Source organism: Aulonocara sp. 'chitande type north' Nkhata Bay, linkage group LG16 (genome assembly GCF_057382095.1).
Source record: "Aulonocara sp. 'chitande type north' Nkhata Bay isolate Kocher_YH1m ecotype deep benthic linkage group LG16, A_spYH_male_GT1.1, whole genome shotgun sequence".
In the NCBI taxonomy this organism is placed as follows: domain Eukaryota; kingdom Metazoa; phylum Chordata; class Actinopteri; order Cichliformes; family Cichlidae; genus Aulonocara; species Aulonocara sp. 'chitande type north' Nkhata Bay.
This window is the reverse complement of record NC_141359.1, coordinates 41,291,546-41,312,060: the sequence shown is the minus strand read 5'-3', so window position 1 is coordinate 41,312,060 and position 20,515 is coordinate 41,291,546. Positions and strand designations below refer to the sequence as shown.

Genomic DNA, 20,515 nt, shown 5'->3' with positions numbered 1-20,515 from the left:
ATTCTTGATTCGAGCTCCGATGTCGTCGATGAAGAGTTTGCGAAGGTCGTTGAGCATCTGCAGCTCTTTGGCCTGTTGGAGGAAACAGAGACTCAGCTGGTCTCACATCAGCAGTAAGACATTTTGGACTTTATCATTTTGCTTCTGTACATCATCACAGAGGAAACCAAGAATCCAGCATGTGACTGAAGAGTAGACTTTCAGACGTTTAACAAAAGTATACCCAGGAACTAAACACTACTCACCCTGTCCACAGCAGCACCATTTGTGGTGAGGTCTGTGTGGTGATCTTTGCCGGGCCTCCTGAAATCACTCTCTTTCATTTTGTCCACATTGATTGTGACTTTTGGATCTACACCTGACTTCAAGCTGCTTCATGTCCTTTCTGTAAACGGACTAAACGCCGTAACTGATGGGACCGAGCACTGACATGTCATCTGGAAACCACAATGTGGTTGGTGCTGGATCTGACTGTACAGTCATGTGTAAACAGTCTAAACAGCAGCGAGCTCAGGACACACCCCTGAGGTGTGCTGACTGAGATGGTTTTTCATCTGTGGCTGCCATTTTGAATTCAATATCCTGCTCCTCACATACAAGGTCTTAAATAATCAGGCCCCATCTTATCTTAATGACCTTGTAGTACCATATCACCCTATTAGAGCACTTCACTCTCACACTGCAGGCCTACTTGTTGTTCCTAGAGTATTTAAAAGTAGAATGGGAGGCAGAGCCTTCAGTTTTCAGGCCCCTCTTCTGTGGAACCAGCTTCCAGTTTGGATTCAGGAGACAGACACTATCTTACTTTCAAGATTAGGCTTCAGTCAATTCAATTCAGGATGTAGAACTCATGACTGTGAAAAGTCTCCCATTCTATTCACCTTCTCAGTTTTTGGAGTTTTTTGTCATAGCAACCTACATAGCACCGCATGCTAATGCTAACAACGCACTGAAGGAGCTACACCATCACATCAGCTCGCTTCAGAATAGGCACCTGGAAGGTTTTTAGGTAGTGGCTGGGGATTTTAACCACTTAAACCTGACAGACATCTTACCAAGGTTTTATCAGCATGTCACCATACCGACACGGGGAAATAACACGCTGGACCATGTTTATACCAACATGCGAGATGCATACAGAGCAGTACCCCGCCCCACCTCAGCCTCTCAGACCACATCTGTATTATGCTGGTCTCTGCCTACCATCCCCCACTACGACGCTCCAAACCACACTAAAAACCATCACTGTGTGCCCCAGTGACGGTGACTCTGCACAGGGTGGGGCCACTTGCCCCTCCCTTCCTTCCCTCCCCATCTCCGGCTGCCTCCCTCTTCCCGCTCCACCACAATCACCCACACATGCAAGGCCTTTGGGTAAAGGTGTGTCACCAGGGGTCAGGGGAGGCATCCCCCCCCCCCCGTCCCCTTCTGGCCGCCTGTGCTTTAATTTTATCTCACAACTTAGACATTCACATTACTCACACTCTCATAACACATACATATAGGACCTTGGGGGCGGGCACGCTGCACGGCATCCAGAAGACCAGCAGGGTGTACAACCTCACCCCTGGCGTCGTTGCCCACCTCTCAATCTGCCCCCCCATTCTCTGTTGCCTGTAGGAGCGGGGGGGGGGGGGGGGGGGGGGGGGGCTAGGAGGAGGAGTTGGCTGTCCAACTGGGGTCTGGAGTGTGGGACCTCCCTGCTGCTGCGGAGTCGGGGCGGTCTGCTTCTCTCCACCCCAGGGAAAAGGGTAACACCACCTGGGTCTGGGTGCAGTTTCCCCCTCCAGGGGCAAGGGTACCTAGACCCGGGGCTTAGAGTACGCTTGGGGAGTGTGATCGTGTGTACAGCGTCTCTTTATGTCTGTCTCCACGTTGGTTGAGTGTGGAGTAAGTGCATATGAGAGCATGAGGGTGGGGATGGATGTTTGTATCTGTGTGCCTGTATGTCTGTGTCTATATGTCAGGTTGGGTATCAGACGCCACCTCTCTGGGGACATCTCAGGCCCTCCAAGGTATGGAGGCCTATCTCCCCCCACCACTCCCCCTGCCAGTGGCAGACGCCCTCAGACATCGGTGCGTTGGTGGTTCTTTGTGTCCGGGGATGGGCGTCCAGGTACACACCGGCTCACTCCTTGGTGGCTGCTTGTCGGGGCCTGGGGCTCGCTCGGGCCCCTTCGGGGGTGGGGTGCCCTCGGCCTCTCGGCTGGGGCTCGGTCACTTTGGCGCAGCTGGCTGCCGGCGGAGCTCACGGGCACGTCACTGCAACCCCCTCTGGCTTCTGCTCCGTGGCTGCTGAGTGACCCCTCATCTGGGACTCTCCTCAGCTCTTTCTGGGACAGTGGCGCGGCTGCCCCTCTGTTGGTCTTCCTTGGTCTCTTGTGTTCTGGGGGCCTCTGGATGTCTGGAGCCTGGATCTCCTCCATACCTGCTTTATGCCCTGGAGGACGGGGCTGTGGCCCCCCACACCGTCTAGCAGATCATTACATGAAGGAACCTGTTAAATACAAGCGCGTCCATGCTCACAGGTGTACACACGGGTGATCACACCCACAAACTACACCCTTTTTGGCTCCTACCTCAAAGCACACTGTGCGCTGTCGATCTTACATGCTGCACAATAATGTTTAATATTTACTGTTATATTCACATAGATCATCATGATGTTGTTTATTATGTTGCTCTCTTTTTTTGCTTGTTTTCTCTTTTTTCTTTCTCAACAGGTGATCCAGGTGATTGTATTTTTTGTCTGTTTTTTTTGTTGGTTTTTGTTTTTTGCCCTTTATCACCGTTCATCTTCCCCGCTGTTTTTTTTCCCCTCTTTCTTTCTCCCTTTTCTTTTCCCCAGTCAAGTCTGTCCCAAGTGTAGCAAGTGAAAATAAAATAAAATAAACAATAAAAGCAAAGGTAAATCAAATAGACCAACACGGCAAGGCTGGGATGGTCAATCTGGTAAAGTAAATCCGTTGGGCATCTTTCTTTGCCTTTAGACAATAATTCTGATGGCAAAAGAGCCAAACGGGACAGGCGGGAAAGAAAACAAAGAAGAAGTCCATGCCCTGCTGAAAGCCGCCTTCAGGTCTGGTGACGCACAGGAACTCAGGAGGGCTAGAAGAGAAATGACTGCAGGCGTCACGAGAGCCAAAGCCACATACACACAGGAGATAGACTGTTATTTTTCTTCCCAGGATCCACGCAGTATGTGGAGGGGTAAGTGCATCACTGACTACAAAACTAGGGATACACAATGCCCCAGGGATCCTTCTCTGCCTGAGGCTCTCGACCAGTTCTGCGCCCGCTTTGAGGATCCTAACACGAGTGTGCTAAGTCCCCTCCTGTTCACACTGCTCACCCAACCATCCAGGCTGTCATATTGTAAGGTTTGCAGCTGTGGTTGGTTGCATCACCAACAATGATGAGACCGGCTACAGGAAGGAGGTGGAACACTTAGAGGACTGGTGCAGGAAAAACAATCTCTGCTTAAATGAGAAGAAGATGAAGGAGATGACTGTGGACTTGAGGAGGGGAAGACACACACACACACACACACACACACACACACCCCTGCACGTCGGAGGATCTGCAGTCGAAGTAGTACCCAGCTACAAGTACCTGGGTATGTACCTAGATAGCAACCTCATTTGGAAAAACACTTCCAGCCTGATCAGGAAGGCTCACCAGAGGCTCTACTTCCTGAGGCGGCTGAGATGTGCAAGACTTGAGAGCTCAGTCCTCATCTCCTTTTACAGATGTGCGGTGGAGAATGTTCTGTGCTCTGGCATCAACGTGTGGCACAGAAACTGCACTGAGGCAGAGAGGAAAGCTCTACACAGGGTGGACAGCCTTCGTCACGTCGCTGTGACGTAATCGGACTACAAATGCATCCTCAGGAGGATGCAGCCCGTGAATTTGGACACAACCTATGTGTTAACAGACCTCTCTGCACTGAATCATATCTGTTATTAATCTCTGTCTCTCTTCCACAGCATGTCTTTATCCTGTTTTCCTTCTCTCACCCCAACCAGTCGCAGCAGATGGCCCCGCCCCTCCCTCAGCCTGGTTCTGTCGGAGGTTTCTTCCTGTTAAAAGTTTTTCCTTCCCACTGTCACCAAAGTGTTTGCTCATAGGGGGTCATATGATTGTTGGGGTTTTCTCTGTATGTATTATTGTGGGGTCTACCTTACAATATAAAGCGCCTTGAGGCGACTGTTGTTGTGATTTGGGGCTGTATAAATAAAGCTGAATTGAATTTTGTCAGGAAGCTGAGAACCCAGTTGCAGGTTGCAGTGTCCACACCTGGAAGCATCAGTGTCTCCACCAGCTGGTGTGGGATGATTGTGTTAAAAGTGGTTGAAGTCAGTGACTGTGGTGTTTTCCTCTCCAGGTGTGACAGCATAAGGTGGTGGGTGGTGGAGATGGATAGACTGGTTCTGTATGCAAATTGAAGGGTATCTGGGTTTATTGGGAGAATGTCCTTGATGTGCTACAAAAACAGCTGCTCAAAGCATTTACTCACAATTGGTTTGAGGGCCACAGGCCTAAAGTTATTTAAGCAGTTAAGTTATTGATTGCATGCATCAAGAAGACTGCAGAGTCCTGGCCTGACGAGGTGGCTCTTCTATGTTGTGCCATCCGCTTCACCAGAGGTTTTTTGGTTTCTCCGATTTATAAATCCTGGCAATCCCCCTGCACTTAACAGCGTACACTCTGTTACTCTGTTTGTGTCGGGGGACCCGATCCTTGGGGTGGACCAATTTCTGGCGCAACATGTTTTGGGGCTTGAAAGCCCCAGAGAACCGGTGTTTAGGAAAAATGCACCTCAACTGTACTGATACTCCTGACACGTACATGATCACTACAGGTTTTCTGTTAGGCAGCGGTTGTCCTTCTCTCTTGGATCAGCTGGAGCTTTCTTTTGGCGCCTTCCCAGCTTTGACAAAAGTCCAGCTGGGATAACCACATTTACTCAGGGCCTTCTTGATGTTCTTCTGCCTCCCTGGCCGCTGTGTCTGTGGGGATGGTGTTTGCTCTGTGTTGTAGCGTCCTGATGACGAAATGAAATTGAAAAATTGAATTGGAGGCCCTTAACTGAAGAGCTTATTTGCAGACTTTCAGGAGTAATCCTTTATACAGCGCCAAATCACAACAACAGTCGCCTCAAGGCGCTTTATCTTGTAATGTAGACCTACAATAATACATAAAGAGAAGATAAACAGAATCAACTTTTATGGATTTCCTTATCTGGATGATTGAGCACGCATTTCAACAGTTCATATAAAATTTTAGTTGAATTGAAAATCTGCACTTCAGTCATAGATTGATGTAACACCCACTGTGGTGCTGCACAGAAGCACTTCTGGACCCTGAGCATCTATGCCAGTGAAAATACAATCTCATACCACTGTCTCCTCCAAACCCTTCAGGTCTTCTTTGGCTTGTTCTCTCTTCTCGTTCACAAACCTGAAGACACAAGCAGAGTTTAGCATGACCCACCTGAACTCCGTTTACACCCACTGCCTGTTAATGTGAGTTCACTGATTGGTCAGAGAAACGGTAGGTGGAAGCAGAAGGAGGCAACATGATGCAATGATGTCATCTGAGCGGCGCAGGAGTTTAAATGAGAAAAATAACATGATAAATAAATATATGATTTCTGTCTGACACACTTAGACGTCACAGATTATATCGTGAACTGAATGTGGACACAACCATGTCTGATGGCGCTAAAACCTCAATCACGATGTTTGAGGCGACTGCAAGAACAGAGGGACAAACGTACATGAGCTTTTGAAGCTTCTGGTCTTTGTTCTGATCCTCTGCTCTCAGTTTGTCCAAGTCAGACTGAAGCTTCCTGTTTTCCAGCTGCAGAGCCTGATTCACGCTGAAAGAAACAAAGAAGCTGGAAACAGCCGGCTCGACACTCTGACAAAACACATGCTTGAAGCAAAAATCTGACCAATAACAAATCTCTTTAAAATGAACGATGTGACTGAACCCAGAACAGCTGAGAAGAGTCTGAGAGCAGCTCAATCACTCAGTAATTAGTAATATCAATAATCAATCAATAATAATCAATAACTCACTCTTTGAGTCGGTCGACGTCTCTGTGTTTCTGATCGATCTCATCTCGGAGTCGACTCAGCTGTTTGTGATGAACCTCCCGGTGGTTCTCCATCTGTTCCTCCAGCGTTCTCTATAGAACACACAGTGACACTTCCATCACCTCTATCACTGATTTAGCTTTGACAGACTGTTGATTGTTACTTTGCTCACAGTGACGTCACGCCATGTTTACCTTCATCTCCACAACATCCTTCAGCTGGCTCATGTGTTCTTTCTCTTTGTCCATCACTGTCAGCTCGTGCATTTGACCTGCTCACACACAAACACAGAGTCTCTTATTGTTTCTACCTGTTCACCTGTGATGGATTTTTAAAAATTAGCCAATCAGAGTTTACTGTTTCCTGTAACCATGGCAGTATTACCTTGAGCGCGGAGCTTGGCGACCTCCTCCATCAGAGCATCCTGACTCTCCTCCAGCTGCCTCTTCTTCTGCTCCACCTTCTGGAGGTCATCGGTGAGAGACCCCAGCTTTGCCCGGAGCTGCACAAGCAGACACACAAACAAACAGCACAGGTGAATTTATCATCACACCTGTTCAGACAGGCTGTGTGTGTGTGTGTGTGTGTGTGTGTGTGTCTCAGTTTGTATTTGTCTCACCTGCGACACGAGCAGCTGGCACGTGCTCAGCTCCTTCTCATTCGCCTTCATCTTGCAGGTGTTTTCTGTCAGGTTGACCTCCAACTGTTTGCTGCGGTTCACCAGAGATTTGACTTCAGACTTCATCTTACTGATGTAGAGTCGGGCAGAGGTGAACTCTTCCTCCATCACTCCACTCACTTCAGTCATCTGAAGAGACAGAATCAGAGTTTGTTTTCAGACACATGAAAAGTAGAAGTAGATGAGAAGAAGAACTAGTTTGAGGCTCACAGCTTTGAGCTCGGTGGTTCCGAGAACACTGCCGATCTCACTGAGGTCTCTGAGCAGCAAAGTGACGATCTCCGCTGACCTCCTCTTATGATGAGAGCTGAGCTCCTGCAGGGAGGACAGCTCCCTCTGAACAGCCTCCAGACTGACCTGGAAACACAGCAGGTTCATTACACATCCATCCATCCAAACATCCATCCAATCCAAACATCAATCCATCCATCCTTCCAAAAATCCATCCATGCATCCAAAAATCCATCCATGCATCCTTCCAAAAATCCATCCATGCATCCAAACATCCATCCACCCCCATCCATCCAAAAATCCATCCATCCAAAAATCCATCCATCCATCCAAACATTCAAAAATCCATCCATCCAAAAATCCATCCATCCAAACATCCAAAAATCCATCCATCCAAAAATCCATCCATTCATTCAAAAATCCAAAAATCCATCCATCCATCCAAACATCAATTCATCCATCCATCCAAAAATCCATCCATCCATCCAAAAATCCATCCATGCATCCTTCCAAAAATCCATCCATGCATCCTTCCAAAAATCCATCCATGCATCCAAAAATCCATCCATCCATCCATCCATCCATCCATCCAAAAATCCATCCATGCATCCATCCATGCATCCTTCCAAAAATCCATCCATGCATCCTTCCAAAAATCCATCCATGCATCCAAACATCCATCCACCCCCATCCATCCAAAAATCCATCCATCCAAAAATCCATCCATCCATCCAAACATCCAAAAATCCATCCATTCATTCAAACATCCAAAAATCCATCCATCCATCAAAACATCAATTCATCCATCTATCCAAAAATCCATCCATCCAAAAATCCATCCATCCAAAAATCCATCCATGCATCCAAACATCCATCCACCCCCATCCATCCAAAAATCCATCCATCCAAAAATCCATCCATGCATCCATTCAAACATCCATCCATCCCTCTGACTGTGGACTCACAGTTTTGTGAGCAAGCTCGTCGTTCAGCTGTTCATTGCAGCGGTTCTTATTCTCCACCTCCTGACTCTTGTGGTCATAGTTGACAGCCAGCTCCTCCAGCGCCTGCAACACCTCTTTCACCTCCTCTTTAGCTGAATCGCTTTCCCTCTGCAGGCGGGACAGCTCCTCCTGCAGCCGCTCATAGTCCTGGCGGATAGATGCCAGCAGCTGGTGGAGAGCTATTGATTAACCTGTGATCCATCGATCAGTGGATAGTATGGAATGTAACACTCAGGTGAGACTCACCTCATCCTGGTCGATCAGCTGCTGTTTGAGTTTCTCAGACATCTGACTCTGCTGGTTGATCTCATCATCCTAAACATCAATCAGACAGAGTTTAATGATTTAAACATGTCTTCCAGCTAGTTACCACAGCAGGCGTTAAGAAGACTGACTGTACAAAACCAGACAAGATCTGGCCCATTCATGCAACTTGTGACAACAGATAATTTCACACACTATCCAGAAGACACTGCATGCTTTCCGGGGTTACTGCACATGCTGGAATTTTGGCGTGGACTGTCCATTGATCCCTTGGCATCACTTTTTAAAAAAGGTCTCATCTCTTAAGTCCTCCCTCCCCCCTGCTTTATATCCTCTCCCCATTCCTGAGTGCATTTCAACTTTCCACCAGTTTGAGCCTGTGTCACTTTTGACTCTTAAGCGGCTAGTTGCTCAAATGAATAACACCAATACTGTGCTTGACATTCTTCCATCTTGTTTAGCTAAGGACTGTTTTGATGTAATCGGACCTAGTATCCTATTTCTTATGAACTTTTCCTTGCTCTCAGGCTGTGTTCCTTTGTCCTTTAAGCATGCTGTAGTCCACCCGATTCTTAAAAAAAGAAATTCTGACTGTTATGACCTTTCAAACTATAGACCGATCTCTAAGCTTTCGTTCTTGTCCAAAATCCTGGAGAGACTAGTTCTCTCCCAGCTCCAGGCGTACTTGGACACGAACAATATTGCTGAGAAATTTCAATCTGCCTTTAAGCCATTGCATAGCACTGAAACAGCATTGGTTAGAGTTCTTAATGATATTCTTGTAATCACTGATACTGGACGCTCTATGGTCCTAGTTTTACTGGACCTCTCTTCGGCCTTTGATATGGTAGACCATAACATTTTATTACTAAGACTTGAGCACACTGTGGGTATTAGAGGCACTGCCCTCGACTGGTTTAAATCATACCTCGCTGATAGATCCTTATCAGTTCACTTAGGCACCTTCGCCTCTTCCTCCGCTCCGGTCTGTTGTGGTGTGCCTCAAGGATCAGTTTTAGGCCCTATTCTCTTCTCATTGTATTTGCTCCCTTTAGGTGCAATCTTTGAAAAATACAATATCGCCTTCCACTGTTATGCCGATGACATACAGATTTATTTTGAACTTACTGACGACCTTGCTGTGTCCCTGCACTACTTTCAAGAATGCATGCGGGAGGTCAAAGAATGGTTCCTGAGTAATTCCCTCGTTTTAAATGATAAGAAGACTGAGATTGTGGTGTTCAACAGTAAAATCCCTCGTGCCCAACTCTGTGCTGCCCTGGGTTCCTTTGCTAGTTTTTCTTGTGACTATGTCAGTAACTTGGGTGTACTGCTGGATAGCTCGCTCAAACTCGATAAGCAAGTGTCTGCTGTAGTGAGATCTAGCTTCCACCAACTGCGCCTTATCTCTAAGGCTAGGCATTATATTCCGCATGAGGACCTGGAGAAGCTTATTCACGCTTTTGTGACCTCCAGGTTGGATTATTGTAACTCCTTGTACTATGGTCTTCCCTCTTCTCTTCTTCTTAGACTGCAAACAGTCCAAAAATGCAGCAGCCCGCCTTTTAACAGGTACCAGGAAATTTTGCCATATTACCCCTGTCCTAGCTAGCCTGCATTGGCTGCCCATAAAGTACCGTATTCAATTTAAAATATTACTTCTTACTTTCAAAACTATTAATAAATTAGCGCCAAGTTATCTTAGTGAACTTCTCAAACCACATACTCCTGCTAGAACACTCAGATCTGCCACTCAACTACTTCTGACCCAACCCAGATCTCGACTGAAGTCTCGGGGTGACCGTGCGTTTGCTCTGGCTGCCCCGGTACTGTGGAACACCCTTCCTCTCGACCTCCGCGCATCTGATTCCATTGCACTGTTCAAATCACGACTAAAAACCCACTTATTCAATCTTGCCTTTCCCTCTAGTTAATATTTCTTTTATGATTTTATATCACGCACTTGTATGCTCATTTAAATTCTTGTTTGCTCTGTACCTGTTGCTTTCCTATGTATTAGTGACAGTTTTCTGCTTGCATATTTAGTACTTGCTTTGGTCCTATTTCTATTATCCTCCTCATATACTCTATTTTACTTGTTAAGCACCTTGGCATACCCTTGGTTTTTAAGTGTGCTTTATACATAAAGTTTATTATTATTATTATTATTATTATTTTACTGTTACCTTGTTAAAATAAAACCCTATCATCTCATATTTCCCGATTTTTCTAAAATGGACTTACTCATCAAATACTGAATTTTGGGTGTGTGGGATCCAAAGACAAATAATTATGACCACTATAACCTAGAAGTGGAGAGGATGTTTTGACCCGGCATAAATTATCCACTACAGAGGTGTTGCCTAGCAACACAATTATTGACATACATTTTGATGTAAAAGCTGCTTTAACATGACTAAGAGCTAGCTATTTGTGACTGATCAATAAATATGTAGGTGATGGTGACAGGGTGGGTCAGAGCGGGAGTCTATGACCGAAGCGGTGCAGAGCAGCAGAGGAATGGCAGCTGAACTAATCAGAGAATCCAGAGTGTTTAGAACTACCTGGAGAAAATAATGAATGAAATCCAGGTTAGAAAGGCAGAATCAGACTTTGACTGTTCTACTTTTACAGTAATTATTTATTGTTACTAAGTGTTTCTTACTTTTTTGTAGCAGCGGTGAAGCCAATTTTAAAATGCAGATGCTCATTGCCTAAGGGAAGCATGTATAATGTAAACAGAACTGGTCCTAGCACTGAACCCTGTGGAACTCCATAATTAACCTCAGTGTGTGAAGAGGACTCTCCATTTACATCAACTAACTGGAGTCTATTAGATAGATATGATACAAACCACTGCAGTGCAGTACCTGTAATACCTACAGCATGTTCTAATCGCTCTAATAGGATATTATGGTCGACAGTATCGAACGCTGCACTGAGGTCTAGCAGGACAAGCACAGAGATGAGTCCACTGTCAGAGGCCACAAGAAGATCATTTGTAACCTTCACTAAAGATTCCAAAGGTTGATTGTGCTCATCCGGATGTTCTCAGTGGGAGAAACGTTGCATCATTACCCAGGTGGGCCTCTTCAGTCTCAGCTGACTGCAGGTTTCCAACCTTATAAATAGGACATTAGCACAATGACTGAAACTAGCACCACTGACTAACACTGGGTTGTGAGGTCAGTTTCTTTGATATGATGTTCATTACATCAAGAAGGCCCTGAGCAAATGTGGTTATCACAGCTGGACATTTGTCAAAGCTGGGAAGGCGCCTAAAGAAAGCTCCAGCTGATCTAGGAGAGGGACAACTGCTGACTAAGGGAAAACCTGTAGTGATCCCTTTTAAAAATCTTTTGTTCCGCAGTCAAAGCTGCCGTCATGAGACCTCCACAATCCTTTAAAACAGGGGTCCCCAATCCCAGTCCACGAGGGCCGGTGTCCCTGCAGGTTTTAGATGTGTCCTTGATCCATCACAGCTGATTTAAATGGATAAATTACCTTCTCAACATGTCTTGAACTTCTCCAGAGGCCTGGTAATGATCATGTGATTCAGGTGTGTTGACCCAGGGTGAGATCTAAAACCTGTAGGGACACCGGCCCTCGTGGACTGGGATTGGGGACCCCTGCTTTAAAAGAAAAGCACTGCTGTCTTTGAGCTTTTAAATAGTTTGGCCTCACACAGGGTACAGGTGCGACTCACTTTGTCGTCCAGCTGCTGGTACAGGTCAGTGATGAGAGTCTCGTACTGCGACTTCTCCTCCACAGACAGGGCGACAGGGGGCGGAGCCAAGCTGTCAATCGCTGCTGCTGTCTCGCTGCTGCACTTCTTGTTTCTGTTGCCCAGCTGTTCCTCCACAGGTACAGACTCACCTGGAGGAGTCAAAATGACTGATAATAGAATCAAATCAGGATCCATGAATAAAACATTGGCCACATGCTCACATCACAAGAGACGGAGCTGCAGCTGAGAGTCTTATCAGTGAGCTGCCAACAGAAACTAAACAGGAATTCAATCAGACGCAAAATGAAGGCTCAGACACAAACAGCTCCACTCTGACAAAATATTAAGAGACTCTCCATCATAAACGGTTCACAGTGACAGCTTTCCTAAACAAACTAATACCACGTGTACAGTATAGCAGCCTCTAGTGGACAGGTGAATAGCTGCATGTAAAACGCTCCCTGGTACTGTCACTGCCTTCTCTAAAACGAGTTTAAAGAGAACTGATCAAAGCGTGACACGGAAACCTTGAAACGGAAACCTTCAAAATAGGGCTGGGCCATATCATGCCGTTCATGGTAATACCGGTATAATGTTAGGCAATGATAAGAAAATGAAATATCGCAATAGAATATGGTGATACATGCATGCGCAGTGCCTTTGTTTTCATGAGCACATGGCAGAAAAAGCATGGCAGAGAATGAGAAGGGCGAAAGCGGATCGTTGATCAGATGAACCACAACTGGTTTGTAAAAATGCTGCAACTTCAGTGGTGTGGAACTGGTTTAGCTTTTGTCCGTCAGACACACAACAAAGCACAGTTTTTGTTAGAGCATGCTAGCGGGCCGTCGTTATTACCGTGTTTTTCGGAAAATAAGTCACACTTAAAATCCTTTAATTTTCTCAAAAAATCTACAGTGCGCCTTATGTATGAATTCTGGTTGTGCTTACTGACCTCGAACCGATTTTATGTGCACGGCGCTCAGAAATCTGTCAAAAATGTTTTAATATGACTTTGCTAAGCTACAAAGCCGCACCGCTTGATGGATTGTCGGAGCATTATGGCATCGTAGTCAGGAGCCACAGGTGTAATATGTACTGTGCTTCAACATAATGTTACCGTATTGTGTGTGTATAACCTCTTTTTAAGTTTTGTGGATATTATAAATGGTTATGCTGAGGTTATGTCGGCCAGTTTCCACTGGAAATGCCTTTTGGTTAGACTGTCAGCGAGGAATTTGCATAATTGTTTGCACTAATAAAGTTGTGGAGTTGTAAAGTATTTTTTCTCGCGTCAGTTATATCGTTATCACAAATTTTCAAATGTATATCATGATAAATATTTTTGGCCACATTGCTCTGTCCTACTTCAGAGTCCTGAAGTGAAACCTTTACAGACTAAAGTAACACAAAGATGGAGGCAGACGTTTACCTTCCAGGAGGAAGAAAAAGCTTTTAAACTTTCTTTTGGAACAAAGCTGGTAAATGTTAAAGGATGAGTGTTTTTTTTATCATTAAAGCTCATTTAGGAAAAGCTGCCAGAATATATGACCAGAGGCTGTCACGTGGGGAGACTTGCTGATAGGAGTAGTTTGATGTCAGAGGGTTGAGTCCAGCAAAAATCATGATCTTTCTCTAACCGAACTCTTTTGGTACCAGAACCAAATGTGAAAAAAATTAAAGTGCAGAATGCGTTCGTGCCACCACCAAATGACCTGCCTTCCAAAACACGTGACAGATTTAAGATGACGTAGCAGCAAGATGCAGTCTCACTCCACCTTTGTGGAAACTGTGGACTTTAAAGCACATACATCATTTACAGCTGTTTCCTGGATAGTCACATTTAGTGCAGGAAGAAAACTGAAAAACAAACAAACATGATGCCCCCTTTGCTGTTGGTGAAAAATGCACCACATCAACCAATCAGATTATTTGACAACATGGGTATTCGGTAGCTCTGAGTAAAAAGTTGTGGGAGTGCCAGCGGTGAGAGAGAGCAATATCAATCGTGGGTTTTGAGCTGTCTGGAGTGTGCAGGCAGATTGAAGTATAAATGCCGTCTCCAGGTGAAAACCTGAAGTAACATCTTTTTTCACCTTTCCTCCAGCGTTTCAGCTCATTCTCCAGTTTCTGGATCATGATGTTCAGACTCCTGTTCTTCTCTTTCTCCTTCTCATACTTCTTCTTCCACTCCTCGGCGGTCAGCTCCAGGTTCACAGACACTGTGTTCTTTATGGTTTTAGCTCTGAAACAACAGGACGCGGAATGAAGAAACACTCAGATCTGTGGAGGACGTACTTCAACCACAGTACTCTGCTTTTTCCTCTGATCAGGTGACTTGCCGTACCTCTGTCCAAACATGAGCGTGGACTTTGTTTCAGCCTCGTTGTAAACAGACGGCGAGCAGCAGATGATGATGGTAGTTCGACAGTTTCCACCCAGAGAGTCCTGAAGGATCCGGGTCATCTTACTGTCTCTGTATGGAACGTGGGTTTTCTAGAGACACACGAGACACGTGACAATCACTTCACCTGAAAATCAGGTGAGCTGTGACGTTTCTGTCAAACAAATCAAGTTAAATCCAGAATATTTCAGGCATACATGTCAGAGACCTGAAGATCGGAGACATGAAGACTCACCGTTCCTTCACTCAGGGCAGCGATGACGTTCCCCAGAGCAGACAGAGACTTGTTGATGTTTTTAGCCTCATCCAAAACGGCACCCTCTGCTCCTGTTTTACTCACCTGGATGGCAGAAAGCACAATCCAGGTGTCAGCAAGCAGAAATTTACAGAGAACAGGTGCTCACTGAGTGTGATGGAGTAGTGTGACCTTCTCGCTGCCTGCCAGGTCCACCAGGTAAAGTTTCCCTGATAGCTTCATCTCCGTCTCCACGTTCTCCTGTTTGATGTTGATCAGAAAAATGCTGTGACTGCGAGAGCTGTGCTCGTTCATGTCTGCATGAAGAAGAAACCCCATTCAGTAAACTGATCCGAGAACAAACACACGATGGTCGGGGCGGAAGTATCACACGTACAGGTGAAGACTTACTGGTCACAGCGACGTGTCTGTTTGCTTTTCCTTCATCGATAACGTCCATCACCTCCTCGGGACTGGAAACAAAGCGCTCCGTGCAGCCCTGACAATGAAACACACATCAGTAGAGTATCAGCAGCAGGACGCTGCAGACATGCGGTAAATATGGCTGTTTGGAGGCGGCGTGCACCCACAGCACACCTGTGAGACTCAGCAGACAAACAAAATTCTCCATAAACTGAACGAATATAATATATCAATTTAATATTAAAGCTTACTGTTCCACAGCTCCATAAAGGAGACGTGGAAACTTGAATGAATGTGGTCGGTTGTGTTGCGTTTCCAGCGGTGACTCATCAGCAGATCAGAATCAAGCATAATGACAATTAAACATTTTCAAAATCACCAGAATAAAACAGAGTTTTCTGTGACAACCAGATCCAGAAAACATGACCTGCTCCTCACAAAGGTTGTACCTCCCCTTTTTGTGAGTGTGGATGCTTCCTCTCTTTGCTCTTTAAATGCTTTGCTTCTTTTATTGATTTTTATGCTGTTTTTTTTCCCTTTTTTTCCCGCATGAGCTTACCTGCAATAGCTTTTGGTCATTTATAGATCATTAGGACTAAAGTGTTCTTAACAGAAACAGCAAAATTTTTATAGTTACCTTATCTTCAGCGCTCTGTATGTTTGTGGCCTACACACAGCTGAAGCCTGATTACAGCGTCTGGGCACCTAACAGCCTCAATAGCCTGGAAAGGTGCTAACCGCTAGGCTAACTAGCAACAAATGCCTCCCCTCTCCACAAATGACTACCACAGCCTCCTGCAGAAGATTGCAGTACTGGAGACAAAAATTCATCGCTTAGAAGTAAACGTGGAGGTAAATGGACTGTGTGGAAATGAAACAACCTTGCCTTTGATTCAAAACAATGGCGATGAGCAAACTAGTACACAGCTAAGGAGCACAGATAACATGACCAAGAAAGTAGACTCTGTGCATTATAATAAATCCTCAAGCAATAATCCCCCCTTGAACTGTCTTGGTGCAAAACCAAGACATAAATCACGTCTCCTGGAAGGGGGAGGACCAAGGGCGTAGATTTGGTTTTGGAATTGGTGGGGACGGATGATTCAACCACCGAACCCTGTTTCTTATTTTTTTCCTTTTTGTCTTTGCTTTGATTAAAAGAAAGGAGAAATATACTTGCCTACATATGCTATTCTACATGCTTTTTAAAAATTACAATTCATAGTTTTATATGTGAATTATATAATGTTAAATTACTATTAAACAAATGACTAAGTATTTTAGACTTTAGTTTACTTCAGCCATATTCCATATAAAAAGTGAGACATGTCAATTCAGATTCTTTGTCAAATATACACTAATGAGTCAATTTACATCAGCAGCCTAACAATTGTCATGATAATAAATACTAGTTAATCTATAGCAGAAAATCATCAGTCAGTCACCAGTGACCTCGCCTCTTCACCTCTGTCCAAGCTACAACATGGCAGAGCTGCCTCTGTCACCTGATAAATAACAGTGAGACACTCCACATACATGCAGTCACACATGTGCTTCAAATACAGTCATGAACCACCAGGTCATCATCCAGTTTCACCTGTGATCTTGTGTCACTATTACTCTCTGAGCTTTGTGATGGTTCTCCTGTCACCTGACAAATAGGACATACATGTCCAATAAGAATAAAATGTGGAGCTGCTTCAGTGTTTCTGTCAATTTGTGCAGTTTCAAATTCAAATTTTTTCAAATTCAAATTTTATTTGTCACACACACATAACCATACACAGTATGACATTGGGGGTGAAATGCTTGTAGCTGTACAATGCACATTAAATGACAGAAGAAAAGTTTTACAATATTTACAATTTACAGTTTACTACAGAAATTTACAAATTAACTTAGGAATTTACAGTAAAGAATGTGCAAATAGCAGAAGAGATTATAAAGATAAGGATTATAAATTATAGGAATTATAGGATTATAGGAAATGTGTGGTGGTGCGTGTGGTGACGTGTGTGAGAGTCCAGTCTTATAGTGACGTGTTTGGGAGAGTCCAGTCCTACACCTGGTTCAGGCCCCGAATAGCCTGGGGGAAGAAGCTCCTCCTCATTCTCTCTGTTTTGGCCTTAAGGGAGCGGAAGCGCTTCCCAGACCTCAACAGTGAGAAGAGTCCATTGTTGGGATGGGAGAGGTCCATCATAATCTTCCTAGCTTTGGACTTGCACCGCTTGGTGTAGATGGACAGCAGGTCAGGGAGCTCTGATTGAATGATGCGTTCTGCCGAGCGCACCACCCTTTGCAGATCTCGTCTGTCCTGCTTGGTGCTGTTCCCAAACCAGGTGCAGATGTTTGCCGTCAGGACGCTCTCGATGGTGCAGGAGTAGAAGTTCTTGAGCACCTTCAGTGGCAGATGGAAGTCTCTAAGTCTTCTGAGGAAGAAGAGACGCTGACGGGCTTTCTTAACCAGGGTGTTGATGTGGCAGGACCATGACAGGTCCTGAGTGATGTGGACACCCAGGTATCGGAAACTGTCCACTCTCTCCACTGGCGTGCCACTGATGATGAGGGGTTTGTAATTCCTCGCTTGCTTTGTAGTGAAGTCCACGATCAGCTCCTTAGTCTTGCTGATGTTTAGGAGGAGGTTATTCTCCTGGCACCAGGTCTCCAGGTTCCTAATCTCCTCCAGGTAGGCCGTCTCGATGTTGTCGGAGATCAGGCCCACAACAGCAGTGTCGTCAGCAAACTTGACAATGGAGGTGGTGTCGGATGTGGCTACACAGTCATAAGTGTACAGTGAGTACAGCAGGGGGCTTAAAACACAGCCCTGATGCACTCCAGTGCTGAGTGAGATGGAGGGGGAGACTTGTTTTCCCACCCTCACTGATTGGGGTCTGTCTGTGAGGAAGTTGAGGATCCACTGACACAGTGATGAGCTGAGTCCTAGATCCGTCAACTTGGTGAAAAGCTTAGAGGGAATTATTGTGTTGAATGCTGAACTGTAGTCCACGAACAGCAGCCTAACATAATTCCCTCTGCCAGTGTCCAGGTGACTCAGGGATGTGTGGAGCAGGTGAGATATGGCATCGTCTGTGGAACGATTAGTCCGGTAAGCAAACTGAAGTGAGTCGATGGTGGCAGGAAGTGAAGAAGTGTCATCAGTCTTTCAAAACACTTCATCACAATTGAAGTCAGTGCTACTGGACGGTAGTCATTGTGGCAAGCGGGCTGTTGTTTCTTTGGAACAGGGACAATAATGGACTGTTTGAAGCACGTGGGAACCACAGCTTGGGCCAGGGAGAGGTTGAAGATCTCCGTGAACACCGGTGCTAGCTGGTCAGCGCAGGCTCTAAGGACCCGGCCAGGGATTGCATCTGGTCCTGCTGCCTTCCTGGTGTTCACCCTCCTGAAGGTGTTCCTCACGGCATGCTCTGTGATGACGAATGCATTTTCTTCACTGGTGCACTCCGAGCGCGCGCAGCCGTTTGTTGTTTTAATTGCTGCGGCGTCGAAGCGAGCATAAAACGTGTTCAGCTCATCAGCCAGTGAAGCATCTGCATTCATCATTGAAGAAGCTGGTCGTTTATAGTCCGTTATACTCCGCAGTCCTTTCCACAGGCTCCTAGAGTCGCACTGTCGTAGCTGTGACTCTAGTTTTTCCCCGTAGCTCCGCTTTGCCTTTCGGACCGCGCTGCGCACGTTGTAGGACGCAGCCTTGTATAGGTCCATATTACCGGAGACAAGCCCTTCATTGTAGGCAGCGGTGCGTGATCTCAGAGCGTCGCGGATGTTTTTATCCACCCACGGCTTCTGGTTGGGAAACGTTCGGATGATAGTTCTTTCTGCTGTGTCGTCCGCTAGTTTCCCGATAAATCCCACAACCGCTTCCGTAAACATGTTGATGTCATCAGAGCTGCGCCGAAACATGTCCCAGTCTGCGTCATCCAGTGCGTCCTGCAGCGCGACCACCGATTGGTCCGTCCAGCGAGCGACCTCCCTCCTGATTGGTGGTTGCTGCTTTAGCCTTTGTTTGTAAGCAGGCATGAGGAAGATGGCGGAATGGTCCGATTTTCCAAATGCCGGCAGGGGCTGAGCCTTGTAACAGTTCTTGAACGGGGTGTAGCAGTGGTCTAATGTCCTTGTGCCCCGGGTGGGGCAGTTGATGTGCTGGTGAAGGTTGTGAAATGTCCGTTTGAGATTCACTCTGTTAAAATCTCCCATAACAATGAGTGCGGCATCTTGGTGAAGTGTTTGTTGATGTGTGAGAGCCTCATGTAGCTCACATAAGGCAGTGTCCGAGTCCGCGTGAGGCGGAATGTAAACAGTGCAGGCAATGACTGCAGTGAATTCCCGAGGGAGATAGAAAGGGCGACACTTAACGATCAAAAGCTCCAGATTGGGCGAGCAAGAGCGTGTGAGTGGGGAGATGTTTGTGCTGTCGCACCATCTGTTGTTCACCATCAAACATACTCCACCACCTCTTTTCTTCCCCGACTCCATTGTCCTGTCCATGCGGTAAACCGAAAAGAACCCCGTCGGCTGCACGGCGTGGTCTGGTATCGCTGGGTTCAGCCAAGTCTCGGTGAAGCAGAGGAGGTTGCAGTCCCGAATGTCTCTCTGGAACTTGATTCTGGCTCTGAGGTCATCAAGCTTGTTCTCGATGGATTGAACATTGGCTAGCAGGATACTGGGCATGGGTGCGCGGTGTGCGCGAGCCCGTAGCCTGTTCCTGATGCCGGCTCTTTTACCTCGAGGCCGTCGCTTAGGGTCGCGTCCTTTGTTCTCTCTCAGGATCTCCTTTGGCCAGGTTGGGTCCGGAGTTAAACATGGTGAAATGTTCGTGTATTGCAGACCAATAGAAACCAAAGTGTCTCTACTGTAGCGGATTTGTGTGTTTTGCATGATGCCCATGCAAGATTATCGCAGATATAGCAAAAAGTGACGAAAAACTGCAAAAAGTGGAGAAGTTAGGGCAGAGCATCCAGCACGGCAGCCGACCTCACTTCGCTGCAGCCCGACTGCAACGATACACAAAATTCACGGTTCGGTTCGATACTTTGGTGTCACGGTTCGATATTTTTTCGATACAAAAAAATGTTCATGCCTTTTTAATTTGTCATTTATTAAAATTATAAATATATATTTTAACTCAAAAGTACAGTTTTTAAATTTAACCCTAACCCTTGTGCGTGTTTTTTATTTTGACAGCGAATACGGATCTGCGGACCACTTATGTGCAGCCCTGGTTATTTAGCTTGTCATATTGCAGCCACAGAAATTCTTTTGTCCATGAAACCATAAAGCTGCACTTTCTTTTTGCCTTATAGGCTGATTTGTCATAACTTCTCCGTTTTGTGGTAAGCTTTTCTTTGGCTGTCACTTCTTCACCCTGACCTATCTTATTTGGCTCAGCAGAACTAAAATATATATCTGTCTGTGAAGGTTCTCAG

The 20,515-nt window shown here is 45.8% G+C and overlaps 1 protein-coding gene across 1 annotated transcript in view; it reads right to left on the bottom strand.

The window, feature by feature from the left end:
• The window catches only part of LOC147312160 (kinesin heavy chain-like), a 52,326-nt gene that overhangs the window by 16,279 nt on the left and 15,532 nt on the right, over positions 1-20,515 (bottom strand). The window contains exons 7-22 of the mRNA XM_086267321.1: positions 15,057-15,144; positions 14,838-14,962; positions 14,646-14,750; positions 14,354-14,502; positions 14,103-14,251; positions 11,986-12,155; positions 8,262-8,330; positions 7,977-8,183; positions 6,991-7,137; positions 6,721-6,909; positions 6,486-6,603; positions 6,296-6,372; positions 6,084-6,193; positions 5,780-5,881; positions 5,400-5,460; positions 1-72 (exon numbers count right to left, since the gene is read on the bottom strand). Of these exons, the coding sequence (XP_086123447.1) occupies positions 1-72; positions 5,400-5,460; positions 5,780-5,881; positions 6,084-6,193; positions 6,296-6,372; positions 6,486-6,603; positions 6,721-6,909; positions 6,991-7,137; positions 7,977-8,183; positions 8,262-8,330; positions 11,986-12,155; positions 14,103-14,251; positions 14,354-14,502; positions 14,646-14,750; positions 14,838-14,962; positions 15,057-15,144 (1,938 nt within the window). The remainder of the gene's footprint in view (positions 73-5,399; positions 5,461-5,779; positions 5,882-6,083; positions 6,194-6,295; positions 6,373-6,485; positions 6,604-6,720; positions 6,910-6,990; positions 7,138-7,976; positions 8,184-8,261; positions 8,331-11,985; positions 12,156-14,102; positions 14,252-14,353; positions 14,503-14,645; positions 14,751-14,837; positions 14,963-15,056; positions 15,145-20,515) is intronic.